General features: G+C 32.3%; 3 protein-coding genes across 5 annotated transcripts in view; 1 reads left to right on the forward strand and 2 right to left on the reverse strand.

Annotated features, from left to right (window-relative positions):
* The first annotated feature begins 414 nt into the window (after positions 1–414).
* LOC145329023 (proline-rich protein PRCC) lies at positions 415–9,435 on the forward strand. The gene is made up of 16 exons (XM_080173023.1): positions 415–510; positions 988–1,153; positions 1,791–1,866; positions 2,281–2,359; positions 2,713–2,773; positions 2,998–3,097; positions 3,388–3,490; positions 3,882–3,919; positions 4,215–4,357; positions 5,067–5,143; positions 5,459–5,572; positions 6,008–6,070; positions 6,360–6,476; positions 7,507–7,612; positions 7,993–8,088; positions 8,522–9,435. Exons 2-16 carry the CDS (start codon positions 1,058–1,060, stop codon positions 8,606–8,608), a joined length of 1,356 nt encoding a protein of 451 aa, XP_080029149.1. The 5' UTR covers positions 415–510; positions 988–1,057; the 3' UTR covers positions 8,609–9,435.
* On the reverse strand, positions 9,357–14,604 carry LOC145329024 (protein snakeskin-like). 3 transcript variants are annotated; one of them, XM_080173024.1, is made up of 6 exons: positions 14,492–14,604; positions 12,711–12,784; positions 12,091–12,203; positions 11,286–11,363; positions 10,740–10,830; positions 9,357–10,249 (listed from the first exon to the last, which is right to left on the reverse strand). In XM_080173024.1, exons 1-6 carry the CDS (start codon positions 14,575–14,577, stop codon positions 10,173–10,175), a joined length of 519 nt encoding a protein of 172 aa, XP_080029150.1. In that variant the 5' UTR covers positions 14,578–14,604; the 3' UTR covers positions 9,357–10,172. The 3 variants fall into 3 exon arrangements, with proteins under 3 accessions (XP_080029150.1, XP_080029152.1, XP_080029153.1); XM_080173026.1 differs by lacking the exon at positions 14,492–14,604 and adding an exon at positions 13,978–14,083; XM_080173027.1 differs by lacking the exon at positions 14,492–14,604 and adding an exon at positions 13,804–13,874.
* Positions 14,605–18,666: 4,062 nt separating this feature from the next.
* The window catches only part of LOC145329026 (cell adhesion molecule 3-like), a 57,900-nt gene continuing 55,160 nt past the window's right edge, over positions 18,667–21,406 (reverse strand). Inside the window, exons 11-12 of the mRNA XM_080173029.1 lie at positions 21,260–21,314; positions 18,667–19,405 (exon numbers count right to left, since the gene is read on the reverse strand). Coding sequence (XP_080029155.1) covers positions 19,347–19,405; positions 21,260–21,314 — 114 coding nt within the window. The 3' untranslated portion in view covers positions 18,667–19,346. The remainder of the gene's footprint in view (positions 19,406–21,259; positions 21,315–21,406) is intronic.

Below are 21,406 nucleotides of genomic sequence, written 5' to 3' on the forward strand. Positions count from 1 at the left end.
AGATTCTTTGAAATTAAGAATAACTTTTCTCGTATTCATTCGAAAACGATTAATATCCGGTGGGTCAGAACCGGTTCTCATCCATACGAAAAAATTATGTATAGCATCGTATTATATCCAGTTTTCTACGATTATAAAAATGTACAATCACAAGATTAATAACATTATTTTTAGCCCGTGCCTTCGGCATCTCGGAGCTAAAAGAAACTGATTTTAATCTTATAATTATACATTTTTATCCGCGAAAAGCTGTTTATAATACGATGCGAGAAATAACTATACTTAAACTAAATTAATGTTACCCTCCCTCCTTAATAAAAACTTTAAAAAAAAACATTTTTAGGCTGAATTTACTGGGTATTTTAAAAGCTCAAAAGTTTGGTTACCCAAATAATTTAAATTAATATTGAAGAAGAAGCATAATTCTAGTGATTCCGAAGATGATGGGCCAACCATAACCCTGAACGGAGTGACGCATGGAGGAGCTAAGCCTCAACCAGCCCTTACTCCAGGAATTAAAGGATAATTAATGTTTTAAATTAATGAATTCATATGAAAAAAAGATAGTTCATATTCAAATATAAATAGTTCATAGGGTTGATGTTGTTCTTTTGACAGCAATCAACATTTTACGCATTTTTACTTACTACTTACCTTGGCCTTGCAATGCAAGAATGACAAGAATGGCTATATTAAAACTTGGATGTTGCACAAGATTTTCATGTACTCTGATAGTGATGCTAGCAGCTGGCTAAAATAACGATAACCCCATCCATCACTTTTACTCCATTCCCTCATCTCTTAATAGATGAACGAACTGACTAATAAATAAAGTCAATATTATCAAACAAAAGTGACGGCAAATTTTCTCCTGTTAATATATCCACATATAATAATATCCTATATCCATTACTAGGGTGTTGCATAACACGTTTGCCCTAACAGCAAGGAATTCAATCAACTTATCCTTTAAACATGTCTTTTATTAGTTGCCTCAGCTTCAAAATTGAAAAAGCCGTCATCTTCAAATCCCAATCAATCAATCAAGGATGAGGAAATGGCGGGAAATTCTATGTCGCTGCCGGCGCCTAAAATTGCAGAAAATTTTTTGAACACCGCACCTACTTCTAGCAGTAGTAGCAGTACAAACAAGGTAAGTAGTCGTTGGTTGACGGTAGATATTTTACCCTTAATGAACTTTTTAACTTTTCAATGAAATACACTGCCAACTGGTATGGTTTCTTATTGGTTGGCTTAAAATCTTTTCAACCAATAATTTTAATCTATAGAATGGGCAATTATGTTTATCATCATGCATTGGGGATATATGTTCCATTGTCTTGACCTTTGAATTTTCCTGATAATTATGGACTACACATACATCCCTAAATGAAGAGTACACTTATTTTTATCCTATTTTCTGTCATGATAGCATTGACTTATAGATAAGATAATCAGATAATTGACCACGATTTATTCAGGAGCAAGGGGACATGAGACCTAAAAATTATACTGGTTTTATAATCACGTTGTATCAATATTTTAGAGTACCCTTATTTATTGAATTTTGATAGATTGGTTATAAACTATTAGTATCCAAACCTTTCAGCCAATAATTTTAATCTACAATGGGAGTAATTTAATTATTATCATCGAAATGGACCATACCAAAAGATTTTTAAAAATTATTTTAATTCTAAGCTTTTTAGTCGATTGTGTATCTGCCTATCAAGAAAATTAAAAACAGAAGAAAAAATGTTTAATATATTATGAGAGGTTTGTTATTTCAGGAACCAGATTTTCATATTAGCGACGATGAGGATGATTTTGGGGGTGAAGACACACACTTCCTAGATGACAGCAAAGGTAGTTCAGTTTTATACCGCTAGTTGGTGTTATCTAATTTACAGTTTAGGAGATTTTTTCACTATTAAGTTGAAAGAAAAAAAATAGGGATAATAAACTATTCTTATCCATTGGAATGTTTTTTTTTTGATAATAGCAAAGTACTTTTGAAAGCAAAGCTTTTTGAAATTATGGTTTATAATTTCCAAATGACAGTTCTATCGTTCTTATAAGCCTATTGGAACTACCTATTAATTTGAAACCTCCAATCGTAAATTTCTCATTATTGTGTCTGTGTTTTGAACTTATGCTAAAAAAGATCGAAGTATTATGTCTACTTTAATATTTCAGCTGCTGACTTGAAAGAAATAACCAAATTATCATATTTGCATAAAAATTGAAGTTTTTTAGAAAGTGTAATATTATTTTATTTAGAAGAGAAAGAGTCTGACATATTCAAATTAATCTCCAAGAAGTTACCCGCCGTCAAACACAAGTTAGCTGAATCAAATAGGTACGACTTTGTATTCATGTAATACAAGATCAACCTTTTTATTTCATTGTTTATTTTGTTTATAGAAAGTAATGATAGATAGATAGGATTAAATTCACTAAATTATTTTTCCTTAATTTTGAAAAAAAATTACTTTTTTATATCATTATTGTCCTCTTTTAAGCTTTCCCTCTAAGCTTCAAAACACTTTATTTTTTTTATAGTCCATTGTCCCCTCTCTCTCTTTCTGTAAAGAATGTATTTTAGCTCAATTTTAATACCCAGTTCAATGCTGATGTTATTTTTCCTTTTACAAAATTTTGATCTACACGAAAAAATGTTACAAATCCTAAATATTTTTTTTTATGTTTCAGTTTTGTAGATAAAAACGAGGATACATCAGATATTGTAAAGAAAGTTGACTATGGTGATAAGGTATACAGTGATACACTCTTTTCAAATAAAACAGAGACAAATTTTGTTCCTGACAGCAAATAATCTATGGTTTAGTTTAAAAATAAAAGTAAACTTCATTGAGCGTAGATTTTTACATATTTACTAAATTTAATGTTAGGTGGGTAGGTAGTAATATAAGAAATTTAACTTAAATAAATTAGCAAAGAAATTAACTCATTTGATTAACAATGTTAATTGTTAAGATTGAGTTGCCGCCCTCCAAGAAGAAGAAAAAGGACGGAGGACCAGTTAGGATCAGTATTCCATCACTTAAAGAATTACAACAAGCAGAAACAGACGCGGGTATGGATAAATAGATTTATTATCCTAGATAGCCAATCAGACAAAATATTACCTATTCACAGGATAAGCTTAACCAAAGTAAAAACATGCGTAAAATAAGTCTTTAGCGCTCATTTTTGTGCGCCAATATGCATTTTTGGGCAATGGTTATTCCAGATTGTTTTGTGCAAACATAATATACAATACATTGTTAGCTGTTTGACCGCTAGCAGCCTTGATAGTTCATTAATTTTTTTTTTACAATCGATCCCAGGAACATTTTACTTGATCCAATATTTATGTTTGTTTAGGTGCTGGACCGTCACGGCCTAGGATAACAGCTAGCAAGACAGGTTCTGGTCTCATGGCTCTTCTACCTGATCCTGTTAATAAGACCACCAGAAGACCTCTAGAGTAAGTTTATATTTCAATTTTTTACTAGCAGATATGCTCCTAGATTAGGGGCACTTGAGCAATAGGGGGGGGGGGGGGGGGGTGCGACCCTCAAATTTCAAGGTTTAAAAAGGGAAAGATTCTTTGCCACACCACACACACACAGACAGACACATAGACATCTCGTTACTGTTCTTGTAGTAGGTATTTTGTAAATTAGAAACATTTTTTGTAAATGTTTAAATACCTAGGTATCATTATTGCGAGCTCTTAAAATTCTTTCCTTTATTATATTGATAATTTTGTGTTTTTAAACCTTAACGATCATTTTTTTTTGTATTTTCATAGAACATAAGCTTAGAGTTTTGTTGTTTGTTGTATAATACCTATATAAAATTAAATAATTTTGTAGTATGTCCCGACCAGAAACAGGTGAAGATTTAAGGCCAGGTAAATAACTTTTATTTTTCGTATGTATTAGATCTCTAAGTGTATTGCTGAGGGCACATCTGTTTTTCTTAAGTTTTTTTCAGTGATGGAACTCCGACAACGTTTTGCTTTAATCCGCAAATATTTTGACAACAAGTCATTATCAAAATAAAAAAACTGGATTTTTCAGCTCAGATTCAAATTTCATCCTAAATTCGATTTAATCTTTAATTTGCCATTGCTTGCTTATTGCGAGCGCTGAAATTCTTACAAACACACTTTGTTGCCATTAATTTTTATGAATTTTGTTTTTTAGCCCGAAATATGAACCTATTGGGAGGCGAACCAGTGAAAAATAATCTGAAGCCCATGGGTGTCAGAAAATCTGGCCTGGTACCGCATGTTTTGGCGGCCAAGCCCGTCTCTATCAGCAAACCACCTAAACCAGCAGTCGAAGAGGTATGTGTTAAATATGAACTAGGGGAAATTTAAAATATCTTCATGATTCTTATTCTGAGAAGTGCAATAATTTTAAAGATTTAATGAACTTAAGAAAATTAGGTATTTTTTATTTTAACAGGTTTTAAGCTTTTATATTTAGACATGCTAAAATATAAATTCCTAAAGCCTTCTAAAGGCCTTTATATCATTCATTTAGGAATGATGTTCGAAAAACCTAAAAACTACCTAACCACTGTCTTTATTATTATAAGGTTTTTTTTTTAATGCAACCATCTCGTAATCAGTGAGCAAATGGCACTTAGAATTCGAATTTTGATCTGAACTTTTGCATGAGTAATCCTTGGTAGGTCTATTTTCCCTAAGTCGAACAAAAAGTAAGAAAAGTAACGGCTGGCGGCTCAGCCGTTTAGCCGTTACTTAGGGAAAATAGGTCTACCAAGGATTACAGATGGAAATTCGAATTCTAAGTGCCATTTGCTCACTGATTACGAGATGGTTGCATTAACCCCCCCCCCCTTACGTCGTACCTCAGCGCATATGCCTCAAATTTAACCCACCTCGTGTGCAAAACCAAAAAAAATTCTAAAAATATGGATTGTCAGTTAGAAACATCTAGCTGTATTTGAATTGAACGTTATAATATGATGATTTTACTGAGGCTTACACTCGGCTCTCATGCCCTGCTTTTAACTTACTAACTATTTAGGAAGAGGAATTGCCGTCAAAGAATCTGTTACTTGGAAGTCATTCAGACTCAGAGGATGAAGGGGATGACAATGAGGGGTAAGTATACTAGCCCTCCAGCTTTAACACTCTTTAGTTTTACTTATTTTAGGTCGGTTATGCCATATTGATCTGATAATTCATAGTTATTTCTGGGGTCGCAATGATGATATGTATTTAACTTTTTTTTGGTGGTATGATGTTTTTGTCCGTAAAAATTGGTATGTAAATTTAATAATAAACGATTTTTTAGAAACAATATTTTTTTTAAAATTGATATAAAATACCTAATCATAATTTGTCATCGTTGTAGGTATTTTAATATGTTGACTGAAATAAATATTTTATGTCTATGTTTAAAATTAAATTTTTCAGGTTCGAATCTGGCTCCTACTTCCCTGGTCCCGATGTACCTGAAAAGTTCAGGGCAGGTGGGATGCCACGGGCCAACACTGCTCCGGAACCAGAACCGATCAAGCCTGTCTATGGGTAAGTCAAGCTAATTCCTATTTGAGTGGCCTTCCGAATCTGTTACACATAATATTTATCCGCCAAAATTTATTATCTAATCCCAAATGCGCGAAAATCTGCATTTTAAACTAACTAGGATGTAACTAGAATTATTTTTCTACGAATTCGCTAGGTAATATTTTACAATTTGTGAATCCGGATGGATTGCTTGAATTGCCATTCATGCAAATTTAGTGACATAATGATATTCTAATGTTGTTATTTGCCTATATTTTATGATCAAGAAATTAAATGCTTTTTAAAAACTAAATTGTTGTACTGTTTGTTTATTACACAAACATTGAAATGATTCGCAAATAATATAATATACCTATGACAAATGTATGTAAAAATTGCCATATTAGAATAGTTCTAGTTTTATACCTATATTACATTGTATTATATTTAATCTAGGTTAAAACGGCCACCCATGCCCCAGCCCATCCTGCCGGCTGACCAGAACTTTATCTCTTTTGACAGGAAAATAACAAATGCATAAATATTCATGTTTAATCTTTCAAATCATTAGACAGGGGAAATTTGGGCCTCATTGGATTTTAAATAAATACCTAACACATTTTTTACGTACCTAGATGTTTCTTTGTGTCTGTTTAGTTCTTTCATTGTTCTTGTATTGCACAAAAAAATATTTGGATGATTTTGCACCCCAAAATAGTTTTACTTTTAGCATTAATTTTACTTAAAGTACAGCAGCAAACTTCCAATTTACCTAGAGCTTAAATTTTTATGCACTTTGCTATTTGACCAGAAGTGCTGGCGAGGGCATGGATCTTGGTCCCGCAGTATCTGTGTATCCGCCACCAGCTCCTGGTCCTGCCATGGCGGGCGCTGGCCCACTCATTGACAGCGAGGAAGCTATCACGTGAGTAATTTTATGACATCCTGTTAAAGATGTGTATTATCCTTATACTAAAGTAACAGGATGTCTGTGTATCTGTGTGTCTGTACCGAAGGATCTCGCTAACCGCTGAACCGATTGGGTTCTCCTTAACAGGGTAGATTGTCATATGTCCCGGGAAGGTTTTTAACTATTTTGGGGGAGAGTACCACCACCCTCCCAAGAGAAATCACAATAAAATCGAAAAAAAATTGAAATATTTCCGCCGCATAGTGTCGCTAGCGTAGTCTCACTAGCGTAGTAGCGCTGCGTAGACGCATGAATTTATCAATTGATAACATAGACAAGTTATTTCTCAAATTAGATATTTAAAATAAAAAAAACATTTAAAGGCCACTAGAGGCCTCTAGGGGCGTAGCCGCTAGTCATTATGTAAAGGAGTAAGGGATTTATTTTCTGTTAGAATATCACTAACCAGTAACCACTACTGATTGAGTTCTCCATTTTGGAAAAGTTTTGTTCTGGCTAATTTAGTTTTAAGAAAGACTAGGGATTTAGACATTTTTTTGTACTTTCCTTGCCAGATTTAAAATCGTTACCCTAGATGCCTGTGACGCAAACGCTAATTACTTAAAAATTGTAAAACTTTTGATAACAGACAGACAGACATGTCTTGATATTTTAAAGTTTATTAATATTGGTCATATGAATCTTCACACAAAATTTCAGCAGTCTAATTTTGATAACAGCAGATAGAAACACATATTTTTCATAGAAATTTTATGTTCTCTAATTAACAGACTGACTGAGTGAGTTATTGGGTAAGTGCTTATTTCTTGAAAAAAATATTCTTCAAAAAAATCAGCCAACTGTTAAGTTTCCACTGAACTTAATTGACAGACGGATGGATTTACAGACACTTGAAATTTTAGAGTTTATTCGCTTCTAAAAACATTGTCAATATGCCTTTAAAAAGATTGTTGTCCGCTTTAAGAGGAAGAAAAACTATCATAATTCTTTTTGGAAGTTAATGTTGAAATATTATTATTTTCAGGAGATTGGCTGGTAAGGCTGCTAAGAGACGTGAATTTGAGGATATGAAGATTATAGATATCAATGAGGATCAAATGAGAGGAGATCCTAATGTCTGGTTGACAAAGGTAAATTTTTGGCTAGACAAACTTTGTTTATATCTGATTTTAACGAGATAATGAGAAATTTTTAAAAAGACATTTTTGTAAAGAAATATTTTCAATAAAAGATCTAGGTATAGTTCTATAGATGTATAAACAGATAACTACCTGCCTCTCTTTTCTTTTTTCTTCTGCTAACAAATTGTTTTCTGCTACTTGGCTGTGTTAATATTCCTGACACTATTGGTTGAATTTCAAAGACCCAATTGAGAGTCAACACAAGATCCTTTGGAAAGAGACATACAATTATTTAACCCCTTCCCCCTCCAGTGTTTTACTATAATGTTTCAATATTCATATTTATAATGTTGTGTGGATTTATTTTCAATATTTTACAATTCTTTAAGGCTATGACCGAAGAGCAAGCTCCAAGACCTGATAGAAAAGCTGGACCAAAAGGATTGTCCAAGTCAAAACATCAAATCACATACTTGGCGCATTTGGTAAGATTAAATGTATTTTCATTTCATTATGCTGGTCTTTAATAAGAATTTAAAATGTTGTCTCTTTTGCTGTCTTCAACACTTTTGGGCGGCTGATATAAATCTTGATTGGATGGTATAAATGTTTTCTGGTTATCGAACACTTTCCGTAAGTCAAAAGTACTCAAATTGATTTAAAATTTACTGAGGTTCTGCTATTTCTTCGACTAGCATAAGTTCTATCATTGTGTTTTTAACAAAGAGCGGATGTGTTTATGCCAATTTGCAATATTTTTTTGCCCACTGGCAAAATTACACCTTTACCAGTACCACTGTAATTAATACAGTTTCATTGACATTTTCACACCCATGAAATGCATTTAGAGTGTCAAATTCACAGTTTTTGTGACAAAAATACATCCACTTATTTCGATTATTTTTTACTTTTTTCCAGGCCAAAGAACGAGATTGGGAGTTGCGACAGGAATGGTCGACTGCCCGGGCTAATAAGAAGGCCTCCCAGAATAAATATGGTTTCTAATTTTTGTACATCTATATATAGTACATTTATCGTGTCCATCTTTTTTGAAAATGCATTGCATAAATCTTCTAAAAATATCATTATAAAGTTATGTTACAAAAATTAGATTTTTCTCCTCATTATATGAATTAACTTATATCTAGAAGTGAGTTTTCAAAAGATAGAAGGTAAAATCCTCGCTCACATTCAAGACATAAACAAACGTATTCATTGGGCTCTATAAATATCACATTATACTATTAGCCAAAAGAATGACGGATTATTTGTAGAGCCCAATGAATGCAGTTGTTTATGTTTTAAATGTGTATTTTACAATCTATCGTTTGAAATCTTACCTCGGTAGATTTTCTTGTAATACTCCTTTTTTATAGAAATTTCTATAGATTATGTTTAACTAGTTTAATGGATATTGAATTTACGTGGATATTATGATAGGGGAAAAATGTCGTCAACTTATGTTGCCTACATGGAACTTATTTATTGGTCAGTCCTTAAATCCATAAGGAGGAGAAGCAATGGGATAAAGGGGGTGGATTGTAGGTATAGTTATTTTAGCCTGCTGCGAGTTTCACGGTATTAGAGAACATGAAAATCTTGAGTAACATCCAAGTATTAACATATCCATTTTAAGTAACATGTTTAGTTAATTTAGCAACTTTTATTGAAATAGAATACACGAACATGTTAAAAAACATACTTGATAATAATAATACAAATTAAAAACTGTACAAGATTTAATATTATAATATTCACTATCATGTAATATTTATTTTGTAAATTAACTACAAACATTTTTTAGATACTTGAAATATACTAGCAGTATTTCTTTAAATTGTTATTTTTTTTATTAGGTTTCAATTTAGGGGGTTACGCTTGTTATTCCCTTACATTTATTTTAGTGGGAAATTAGGAATATTATATAGATTAAGCTATGTTAAATATTTAAATTAACTCACATATAGACATCTGATTACTTTATAAAACATTTGGGAATAGTCCCTTTCGTAACATCGTCGTATTTTCAAAATGGCTTTTTAAAGGTTATTTTAGGTTAGGTGATTGTCCCACAGTGTTAGGTAATTGGCCCCGCAGGGTTATAGCCCCCCTAGGGGCTAGAAATAGGAGAAAAGCTACTGTGAAAAATACGAAGAATCGCCCCATGAGGTGCGATGTTACGAAAGGGACTATACCCAAACATTTATATGAAAACACCCATCAATTTTAAAATGCTGTAAATGAAAATCCTTTTTATATAACTATTGAGGTCACTTATGTCGTTAGATTGTTTTTAATACGTAGCAACTATAAAAATTAACTATTTCAACATAATGTAATTTTCCTCCTTTTTCATGCAAGTTTTTATTTAGACTAGGTATTAGAATCTGATATAGTATTTAATTTGTTTTTAAGTTTGACACTGCCTTTGAACATACAAATTAATATGAAAGAATTGATTTGATTTGAAGAAAAAAACAGAAATTTTCTTTTTATGGAATTTAGATTTTTGTGGATTTTGTGGCTACGCATTTATGGAGGAACTTATCCTTGTTGAAAAGTCGGATATTTAAGGATTTTCATATTGATCCGCATATTTTCTTCTGTAGATGATGGAAACAACTGTATCAACCAAGTACATCACTCCTGATTTATTTTAAGGATTAGTCTCATTAATCATTTTTTTAGTTATGAAGTTAATAAATGTATTGTATATTTTAGATGTATGACAGAACCCAGACATCCTTTTTCGTCTGCTAACAAATTGCACCATGCTTTTTTTGTAGCGACTTTACTGTTGACAACTCCGACGCTGTTGGCTGATATTCAAAGACCCAATTGAAAGTCTGCACTGCACAGGTCCCCTCCCCGTGGTCTCAGTAGTCGTGCCAACTCTTATTCTTTTACTTTTATTTGAAGGTACTCAATAAATTACCTTTGTCCGTCAGTCCGTAATGCTTTGAAGGTCCAGGATATGCTATTTAAATGGATGCTTTCTAAGGATTGCTGATTTTTTTTGTAAAGATATCCCTTCCATTATTTTACTATATCAGTCATGCAGCAAATGGCATATAAACATATTTTTGAAGATTCCAAATAAAATAATTTGTAATTAAAACGTCGCATGAAAACTTACCTATAATGACGCAAATGCCAGCCATGGCAAGCGCAGCGGTAACATTCCTATAAAACTGGGTTTCTGTTATTCCAGAACTCGTGTCAGCCATCTAAAAACACATAAAACAAGGATAATAATGTCCATTTATAGCACAATAGCTAATATTAATCTTGAGTTAAGATATTTTATTAGATAAGAAATTTGAAGCTTATAAGAAAAACTATTTTACGAACAACTTTTCAAACCAATAAGTTGAACTGCTAATGTTTTTTTTTAAAAGCATCATGTATTAGTTATTTATTTAGAGTTTGGATATACATATAACTAATTGATAGATTTAAAAACCTGCTCAAAATATGAAGCTTTCCTGTAAATTTCAGATAATAGCTAGTTTGTTAGCCCCGAAGGGCTGATTCCCTGGCTAACGAAACTGGTATTACTCTTACGATTTTTATATTCGGTGAAAATAATCTGTATAATACGATGATTTACATGATTTTTCATTATGTCGTAAAACCGGTTTTAATCCTGGGGATTCAAAGCCATACTGGAATTTAAATTTACCGTTTCATCCTTCCATGTTATGATTGTAACAGTTGCAGTTCCCAGAAACATGCCGGCTCCTAACAGGTTCCAGATTGGCTGAAACAAAAAGAACTATTAGATATTTATTTTTTTTTTATTTTATGACACACATAACAAGTAAAAATAATAACAGTGTTATAATACAGGTATTAAATATTCATATACAAACAAAAAAATTGAATATGAATAAAATATTAAGAACAGATCAAATAATAATTATGTACAGTGTCAAAGGACTAAACATTCTCGTGAGTGCTAGGCTTCGAAACTTTTGTGCTTTCCCTGAATTAAAGGGAGTGTGGTTAACCCTGCGGGGCTATCCAGTATCCAAAATAACCTAATATGACCTAAAGGAATAAATAAACTAACCAAAAACTGCCCCCCCCCCCCCGCCCTATTTTCAGTTTACTCAAAAATAAGGCAGGGGGGTTTTAGTTTTTGAGTCTACCTAATACTACTTTTAAACAGCTAGATGTTTCCTAACATATTGCAATCAACTCTTTCAGAAAATTTAGAAAAGCGCTAAAACTGATTCAAATTGGTATTTGAAAACAAAATTTGCTTTATTCCATGGGGAGGAAGAAGACTTTTGACTTTAAATTAAACTGGTACTGAAAGTTTTATACCGACGTTAACATATTCGTTGGCTCAAAAACATTGGTTACTTTTACTAAATTTTGTTTTGTTGATCCAACAGAAGGGATAATTTTGTTCATCATCACTGGGGATGTACATCAACTTTTCGCTCATCATCATATTCTTACGTAACGCTGTGGGAACTTACCTCTAAAATGGTGGAATGTGCTTCGTGTCTTCCATCGAAAAAGTAGGATAGAAGTAGGACCAGGTTTATTATCATAAAGGCCACCAGGGTTCCGTTACCAAGGTTTTCAGCATCTGAAATTTGCAGTGATAGGTCATTATTAGATAAATTGAAATTTTACTTTATTGAAAATTAGCGGATGTGCCCCTAGCATCTAGGGGGGGTCTTTATTTAAAGGGGTAAACAAGGGGCAGAAAAATAGCCAAAATCCTTCCCTGGATATATAAGAAGCTTCACTTTAAAGAAAAACCATATCGGTTCAAAAGGTCCTTCGCTACAGGCAAAAAAAGCTCACTTTATATAATAGGATAACAAGTTTTTGCCTTTTAAAACATTCTGTTTTATTATAGAAAATGCCTCGACCTTAAACTAGACAACTAAATCCATGTTCAATTGTTCATTTGGGACATCCATTCAAAGGTCGAGCAATCAATGAGTTTATTTTTTCATTGGTTGTTAAGTCAATAGATTATCTAGTTACCCTCATAAATTCGTGAAATCTTATAAGCAACAGAAAAATTACCATAAACAAAAAAATCTGCCAAGACAGTTATAGAGATCATAAGTAACAAGATTATTACCTATAGTAGGGTCACTGTAGTTGAGTTTGAGTCCTGTTGTTGAGAAAAATAAATATTCTCCATTGTCACCATGTCTAGTAAGAATAAAGAAAAGTTATTTCTCGCATCGTATTATAGACTGCTTTTAAAAGCGAAGCTTTTCTATTATTAGGGTCGGTTCGTACGTTCGTCCGTAACAGATAGCTTATTCATTTATTTAGACATGTTAATATTGCCCTATTGATTTCATACTTTGTATAGTGATTCCTGTAGTACGATTTAGAAAGCGTTAACTTTATAACCAAAACCAGAATGTCCGTACGTTCATTTAAAACATGTTGATTTTTAACTTTTTTTTTAACAAAATTTTTTTATGTGATCTAATTATCCGATTGGTCTGATTTTTGGTATACTGATTCCTGGGACAACAAAGTATAATGTTATAGGCGAAGCAACTCTATAATCAAGTCCTAAAAATGTAAGTATGTCCATAAACATTATCCTTTATCAAGCAGTTTTTCAACAAATTTACTTACAATTTTGCTTTGACCTTTATACATTTATATTCTGATTATTCAGTTCTGACACTATACAAGTGTTATTGTCCGTTTGTCCTAACGTTTCAGTGCTTCGCTTTTATGGATGTTGTCATCCTTGTTTTAACAGTTATTTATCGCATCGTAGACAGGGGGGGCTAGTGTTTTTCCCTAAAATGTCTCATAGTCATACCTCTACTAATGATTCATGGAATAGTAAAGTAATTTTAAAAAGTTATATTATGATACAAATGATAACAAGGGCTCGGCAGCCGCGCAAAAGCCTCAAATTCAAACCCGCTTGTGTGCAAAAAAAGGTTTAGATACATAGCAGAATTTTAGAGTCATAATCTGTCGAGCCCAGATAATGACCTTCAAAGGGAGGTGTACCATGAAGAATATACCTATGTTAGTAACATTAGTGTGATGAATATGAGAATACTTTCAGATAGTTTCATAATCACAGGTCAGGTTGAGTAGCATATTATTGGAATTAATATGAATTGATTTTGACGAGAAATATATCCTCACGAAATTTCTATCCCTATGAATCGTCTATCCATTACCATGAAATTTACCTGTGTAGCATTAGTGTGATGAATTTGAGAATACTTTCAGATAGTTTCATTATCCCGGGTCAGGTTGAGAAGGTAGCATATTATTGGAATTAATATGAATTGATTTTGACGAAAAATCTATCCTTACGAAATTTCTATCCCTACGAATCGTCTACCCAGTAACGTGAAATATACCTGTGTAACATTAGTGTGATGAATATGAGAATACTTTCAGATAGTTTCATTATCCCAGGTCAGGTTAAGTATCATATTATTGGAATTAATATAAATTGATTTTGACGAAAAATCTATTCTCACGAAATTTCAATCCCTACGAATCGTCTACCCATTACCATGAAATTTACCTGTGAAGCATTAGCGTGATGAATTTGAGAATACTTTCAGATAGTTTCATTATCCCGGGTCAGGTTGAGTAGGTAGCATATTATTGGAATTAATATGAATTGATTTTGGCGAAAAATCTATTCTCACGAAATTTCAATCCCTACGAATTGTCTACCCATTACCATGAAATTTACCTGTGTAACATTAGTGTGATGAATATGAGAATACTTTCAGATAGTTTCATTATCCCAGGTCAGGTTGAGTAGCATATTAATGGAATTAATATGAATAGATTTTGACGAAAAATCTATCCTCACGAAATTTCTATCCCTACGAATCGTCTACCCAGTAACGTGAAATATACCTGTGTAACATTAGAGTGATGAAAATGAGAATACTTTCAGATAGTTTCATTATCCCCGGTAGGGAACAAATATCTCCAGCTGGCATTGTTCAAATATTTTTGGAGTCCAATCTTCAAAAAGATATTTAATGTGAAAAAAAATAAAATTCTGTACCTTTTCCCTGTTAAGAAGTTGTTTCAAAAATACATGTCGATATAATGTAAGCCACAACCACTTTTCATTGAAGCCAAGTAGACGACGTATGCCCTTTTTTTTGCACCAAGATCATGAGTTTTCGTTATAGTCAGTGGCGTGCACAGGGCTTTGATATATAGGGAAAGTGATCTTTAATGGGATGAAAAAGGGAATGCAGGCCTACCAAATATCTATTGTAAGGGGGTCTAGAGCAAAGACGTCCATGGGAGGGGTGGGGGGGGTAAAGGGGTGTTAATCCTCCCAAATAAATTTGTTGGAGCTGTATGCACCCTCCTATGAAAATTTAACCCCTAACTTGCAAGTTGGGTATGCCTATGGCAGGTGGGTGGAGGGTAATCCTCTCCACACGTTTTTGCTCCTGGGATATAAAAAAAAAAACTTTTGAAAGGTCCTGAGCCATGACGTCTTAGGGGGTAAAGGGATGTTTAAAAAACTAATTTGGTGTAGCCGTAGGCACCTCCAAAATTGAAATAAATTAGAATATACCCCCCTATATAAATTTTACTCATGGGATAAAACAAATTAGCAAGTGAGTGGATTTGTAAATTATTTTTGATGTCTAACTTCTGCGGATTATGTAACACTTTTTAACTTAGACATAACTTTTTTTGTTCGTTTTATATCATTCTACACCGTTATTATAAAACAAAATCACAGAATGAAAGATATGAAAGGTAACTATTGAAACAAGAATTAAACAAAATAAGGCTAAAACACTGTGTGACTAATTTTTCTTATCTCTAGCTTTTGTTTTACTTTAGTACTACACCACATTGGACATTTTAAATTTTTAGGGACAAAAATAAAAAGGTTTTACTTGAACTGTATTTTAAATCAGGGAGGGAGGGGACATTGAGCTTTTAATAACACTAGTCCCCAAAGTTTTATGATTACGTTTTTTATTCGTTTGCTTAACAACATTAGGGACTTTCTTTGAATTTTAATTGGTTGGTGCATTAAATATAGTGTCCAAACGTTTCAACTACTAATTATGTTCTACAGAACGGGGTGCTATTGTGTATCATCATTATGGATGTACTCAATTTATCAGCCATTGTCTTATCCCCTTTGATCCTTGGTATTAAATCATTACTTGTTAGTCGCATCAAAATATCGACAAAAATATACAAACAATTTTGCACTAATTATTCGCAACAACATTGTTACAAAAGTTACGTATGAAGTTTTGATTTTATTTTAGTATCGTTATTTCGATGATATGTCAGCTATTATCACTTTTATTTAATGCCTTATGGCGATAAAAACACTTCAAGAAGTTCTTAATTTTTTCTCTTGATATATTACTTATGGTTGGGTTAGTTTATATCTGGTACTGGGTAGCCCCGCAGGGTTACTTCAACGCGGATAAAGGCCCCTCAGAGCTAGGGCAACCGCTTGATTAGGGATTGGGAAAAAGGCACTTTGGTTGAAAGTACAAACCATTTATATAAACTAATACGAAAAAAAGGAAGACCTTTTGAAACTTTTTATATACATTTTTATCTTTTTTTTCTGTTTAAATGAATAGTGTATTGATTCAGAACTACGAAGTAGAAGCTTATTATACAATATACATATAAATAAAGAGAGATAAGAAAAATAAAATTCATTTGTTTACGAATATACAAAAAATATTCACATTTACGAATCTTTTTTTTCATTAAATTAAGTTGTTGTTTTTTTCAATCTTTTGCTATTGTATACTAACACTCTTTCTGTATGTTATTAGCAAAATTGTATCGTTAATATGTCATTATTACTAATTTAGTTATACAGGCAATATATTGTCCGTATTAGGTCAGATATAAATGCTTTCTAAAAGCGAGGCTTTTCTATAATTAGGGTCGGTCAGTCCGTCCGTCCTTTCAGTCCGTAACGGATAGCTTTTTCGTTAATTTAAGCATGTTAAAATTGTCCTATCGATTTCAAATTTTGCATGGTGATTTCTGTAGTAGTTAGGTACGATTTAGAAAGCGTAGCAACTCTATAATCGTTACCAGAATGTCCGTACGTCCATTTTAAATATATTGATTTTTTCTACTTTTTTAACAAAAAAATTTATGTGATAAAATCATCCGATTGATCTGATTTTTGGATTACTGATTCCTATTACAATAAGGTACAGTATTTTAAGCGAAGCATCTCTATGAGCAAGTCCTAAAAATGTCAGTATGTCCTTAAAAAGAATTCTGTATTTAAGAAGTTTTGTAACAAATTTACGTATAATTTTGTCAAAACTTATATATTCAAATTTTGTATATTTCATTTCTGAGACTCTACAAGAGTCAATGTTCGTCTATCATACCGTTTTAGAGCTTCGCTTTTATGGATGTTGTCATCCTTGTTATGTCAGCCATATAGTCCTATAAGCGTAAATGTTGTTAAAGATATTTCAAAAAATGCCTGTCAATTTTATGACAGCCATGACTTCTTTTTATTAAAGCCATATAGACAAGGAAGTTCCATGCTCAAATGGCGCTCATTTTAGAGATATTTAACTTCATAAAAAAAACCTTACTTTTACATTATAGGAAGTATTATTTTTATCTTGTTTAAATTTACATTGAATTTTGTGTAAAATTGATCTTTTGTTTACTTTCCCTCATAAAATATCTAAAAACAAACATCTTAGCCGGAAATTTATTTATTTATACAAGGACAATTGCTTTCATTTCACATGAAGTGCATGATTAAAATACAGCATAACTTCTAATAGAAAAACTATTAGCACTTTTCCATAAAGAGTCTGTTAGGCACTGATGACCCCCCTAACCCCCCCCCCCCCCCCCACCCTTTATTATTTAAATTAAGTGAAGGAGTTAATTTTTTTCCTATGCCTAACTCTTGCGGGGGCCTTGACCCTACGGGGCTAAACAAATACCCGATATTACCTGAACTACCCCATTACCTTGTTTTTCATTTATATAACAAATAATGAACAGACAATTCATACCCTAAAAAAGACTTTTTGACGTACTACATACACTATTCATAAAACATTGCTGCTATAATAACATTTCCAATATGGCTTCGTAACCTAAAAATATCCGCTGAATTGGAACCAGTTCTCAACCAAACTGAAAAACTATGTATAAACGTATTACAAACAAATTTTTCTCAAATATTAAAAACAATTTAATACTTTTTCCTTTTAATATCTGCGGAAAGATGTCTATAATACGATGCGACAAATAACTATATTTATTATAATAATATTTATTTTTATCAACAGTTAGGGAACTACTTACATTTTTATAATTATCTATTTACAAGTTAGGAATTGGGTGTTATTATTTTTAATGTTTTAGAAAAACTTTATGTGAAGAGATGGATTCTTAAAAGAAAATAGATGCGGTGATATTATGTTTTAAGGATCCAACTCAGTTTTAGTGTTTTTTAAAATTAAAACTTAACCAAACATATTTTTCTTCAAACAATTTACATATATTGATAATAATTTATAAGTAACAATAATAAAAGTTTAAAAATGTTAACAGAAAATATAAAGTAAAATTTTAGTTTGAAAGGCATGATTTTATTTGATATTAAAAGCTAAATCATTTTCTTAAATTAAAGTTTATTGTGTACTGAAAAAAGATATTTTGAGTTTTAGTAAATTTGGGAACACAGTAATAGTGTCTGACTGATTATGACGTAACAAAAAAATTAGCCAATGAGAGGCCACTATAAATTTTACCATTGGTCAATAACGGCCTCTCATTGGCTAATTTCTTTGTTACGTCATAATCAGTCAGACACTATTACTGTGTTCTAAATTTGGTTATTTAATTACAAAACTTGCGACTGCGTCTTAGCATCAAGGGTAGAAAAGTGCCCTAATACCATCCAAAGGCTACAATTTACAAACAAAAAAGCCTTAAACCATTTGAAAAGCTATGTTAAAAGTCACTAAATTTGATAACTAAATAGATTCAGTAGTTAACGAGAGCCCAACAGACAAATTAAAAATCCTTTCTAATTTATAAGATTAAAAATATAAAAGAATATTTATGAAAGGTAAGCAAATTTAGCCGACGTAGCTTGTAAAAAAATCGAAAAAGGTGAATTTCTTATTAATTTACAGAGATTAAAAACAGCTTTAAAGTTTAGTTAAAACACCAAAAATTTACGGCAGTAGTCTTAGCAAGTGTTATTGACTAATTTCTTACTTTGCTTACCTCCAATAATAATAACCAACTTTCAATGATGACAGATATGGAGCGTTTTTTACAATTAATAATTCGAATTGATTAAAATCGCTGAATATCCTTCAATCTCTATGATAAGGCCATGAAATATAAATGAAGGATGAGGGTATAAGGCATCTGAAGTTTTTTTTTCTCTGAATGATAATATACGTTTCAAAAGAAACTTTGCATTAGTCTGGTTATAATCAGGATTTAATTTGCCAACCCATAATAGCCTAAAACCTGATATGAAGGAGAGATGTACAGACAGACACTTGGACAAAAGTGCAGTCAGCATGACAGGTAGACATAAAAAGTGAAAAAAATATCTGACGAACAAATGAACAGATACAATGTCTGTTAAACAGACAAACACAAAGACATCCTATTACGTGCTACTTCATAAATTTTATTCAGATGCCATAACCCTTCTCTCCCCAATGATATGTGACAAAATGATTTTAAAAATACATTAGTAAAACATGTAGAAAGTGCTGAAGGCGAGTAGAAAAATACTGAAAACACAGTTATCTGAAAAAGAACAAGGATGACAACATCCATAAAAGCGAAGCTCTGAAACGATAGGACAAACGGACATTAACACTTGTATAATGTCAGAACTGAATAATCAGAATGCGAATGTATAAGAGTCAAAGCAAAATTGTAAGTAAATTTGTTGAAAAACTGCTTGATATAGGATAATGATTATGGACATACTTACTTTTTTAGGACTTGATTATAGAGTTGCTTCGCTTATAATATTGTACTTTGTTGTCCCAGGAATCAGTATACCAAAAATCAGACCAATCGGATAATTAGGTCACATACAAATTTGTTGTTAAAAATGTAAAAAAATCAACATGTTTAAAATGGACGTACGGACAATCTGGTAATTATTATAGAGTTGCTACGCTTTCTAACTCGTACCTAACTATTACAGGAATCACCATGCAAAATTTGAAATCGATAGGACAATTTTAACATGCCTAAATTAACGAAAAAAGCTATTTAATAAAGTAAAAAAATCAACATGTTTAAAATGGACGTACGGACATTTTTGTAATGATTATATAGTTGCTACGCTTTTTAAATCGTACCTAACTACTAAAGGAAGCACCATGCAAAATTTGAAATCGATAGGACAATTCTAACATGTCTAAATTAACGAAAAAAGCTATCCGTGACGGACGGACGTACGGACGGACGGACGTACGGACGGACGGACGGACCGACCCTAATTATAGAAAAGCTTCGCTTTTAAAAAATGGTTATTTATCACATCGTATTATAGACAGATTTCCGCGGATAAAATAGTTTTGTTAGCACAGAGGGCCAAAGGTTTTGGATAACAAAACTGGATTTATTTTACTATTTTTATTTAAACTAGCGACTGCAACCCTAGCATCTAGGGGCTCTATATTTGAAAGAATATGGTAGGGCAGAAAAATAGCCTAAAACCATCCCGACACCTATCAGTAGCTTCACTGTAAAGTTGGACCATATAGGTTCAGTGGTTAGCGAGATCCTTCGCTACAGACAAAAAAGCTTATTACTTTATATATTAGGATATTCGTAGAAAATTTCTGTAATACGATGCTTTGCATAATTTACAGTATGGCTCAGACCCTGTTCAAATCAAACGGATATTAATCGGTTTCGAGGCGATACGGGAAAAAAATTATTTTGTTTAGATATCTATAATACAAAGTAGAACGATGTCTGTCTGTTTGTCTGTCTGTTTGTTTGTCTGTAGTGAAGGATCTCGCTAACCGCTGAACCGATCAGGTTCTCCTTTACAGGGTAGCTTCTCATAGGTCCCGGGAAGGTTTATAACTATTTTCTTAAATGAAAAATACCCTCCCCCCCCCAAAAAAAAAAAATTTCTTTTTAAAACTAAAATTAAAATGGTGGGGTCGACTACCCCCCACCCCAAAAATAAAAAAATTTTCCCCCACCAAAAAAAATTTGTTTTAAATTTTTCTTTTAAATCTAAAATACGAAAAATTGGTTTGATTAAACCTCTTGGGGCAAAGCCCCTAGAGGCTAGGGGCGAAGCCGCTAGTATATTATGCAAAAGAAGGACGTTTGCCTACAAATCCAGGGATCTAAAAGACAATAGGCGATAAATTAATATAATCCCTATGATGGTACACAAAATTACCCCTTCTGTGGATTACAATTATTAGTTGAAACGTTTGGAAACTCAACATAATGAACTAAACAATCAAAATTCAGTAAAAGTCCCCAACGTTGTTACTTCAACGAATTTAAAAACTTTAATATAAAACCTTGGGGACTAGTGTAATAAACAGACCTATATGTTGCGATGCTTATCAAAGAAGAAATACTTAATTTATATAGTAGCGTTGCTATTATATTATTTACCTTTTATATGGTGAGCACTACTGACGTGTCTTGCCATCTCATGGTGATATTTCTCCTGTAATAACAATAACATGAAAATATAAATAATAGTTATTTATAGCATCGTATTATAGACAGCTTTCCGCTGATATTAAAATAAAATAATAT

Source organism: Acartia tonsa, chromosome 9 (genome assembly GCF_053477335.1).
Source record: "Acartia tonsa isolate MP-2025a chromosome 9, ASM5347733v1, whole genome shotgun sequence".
In the NCBI taxonomy this organism is placed as follows: Eukaryota; Metazoa; Arthropoda; class Copepoda; order Calanoida; family Acartiidae; genus Acartia; species Acartia tonsa.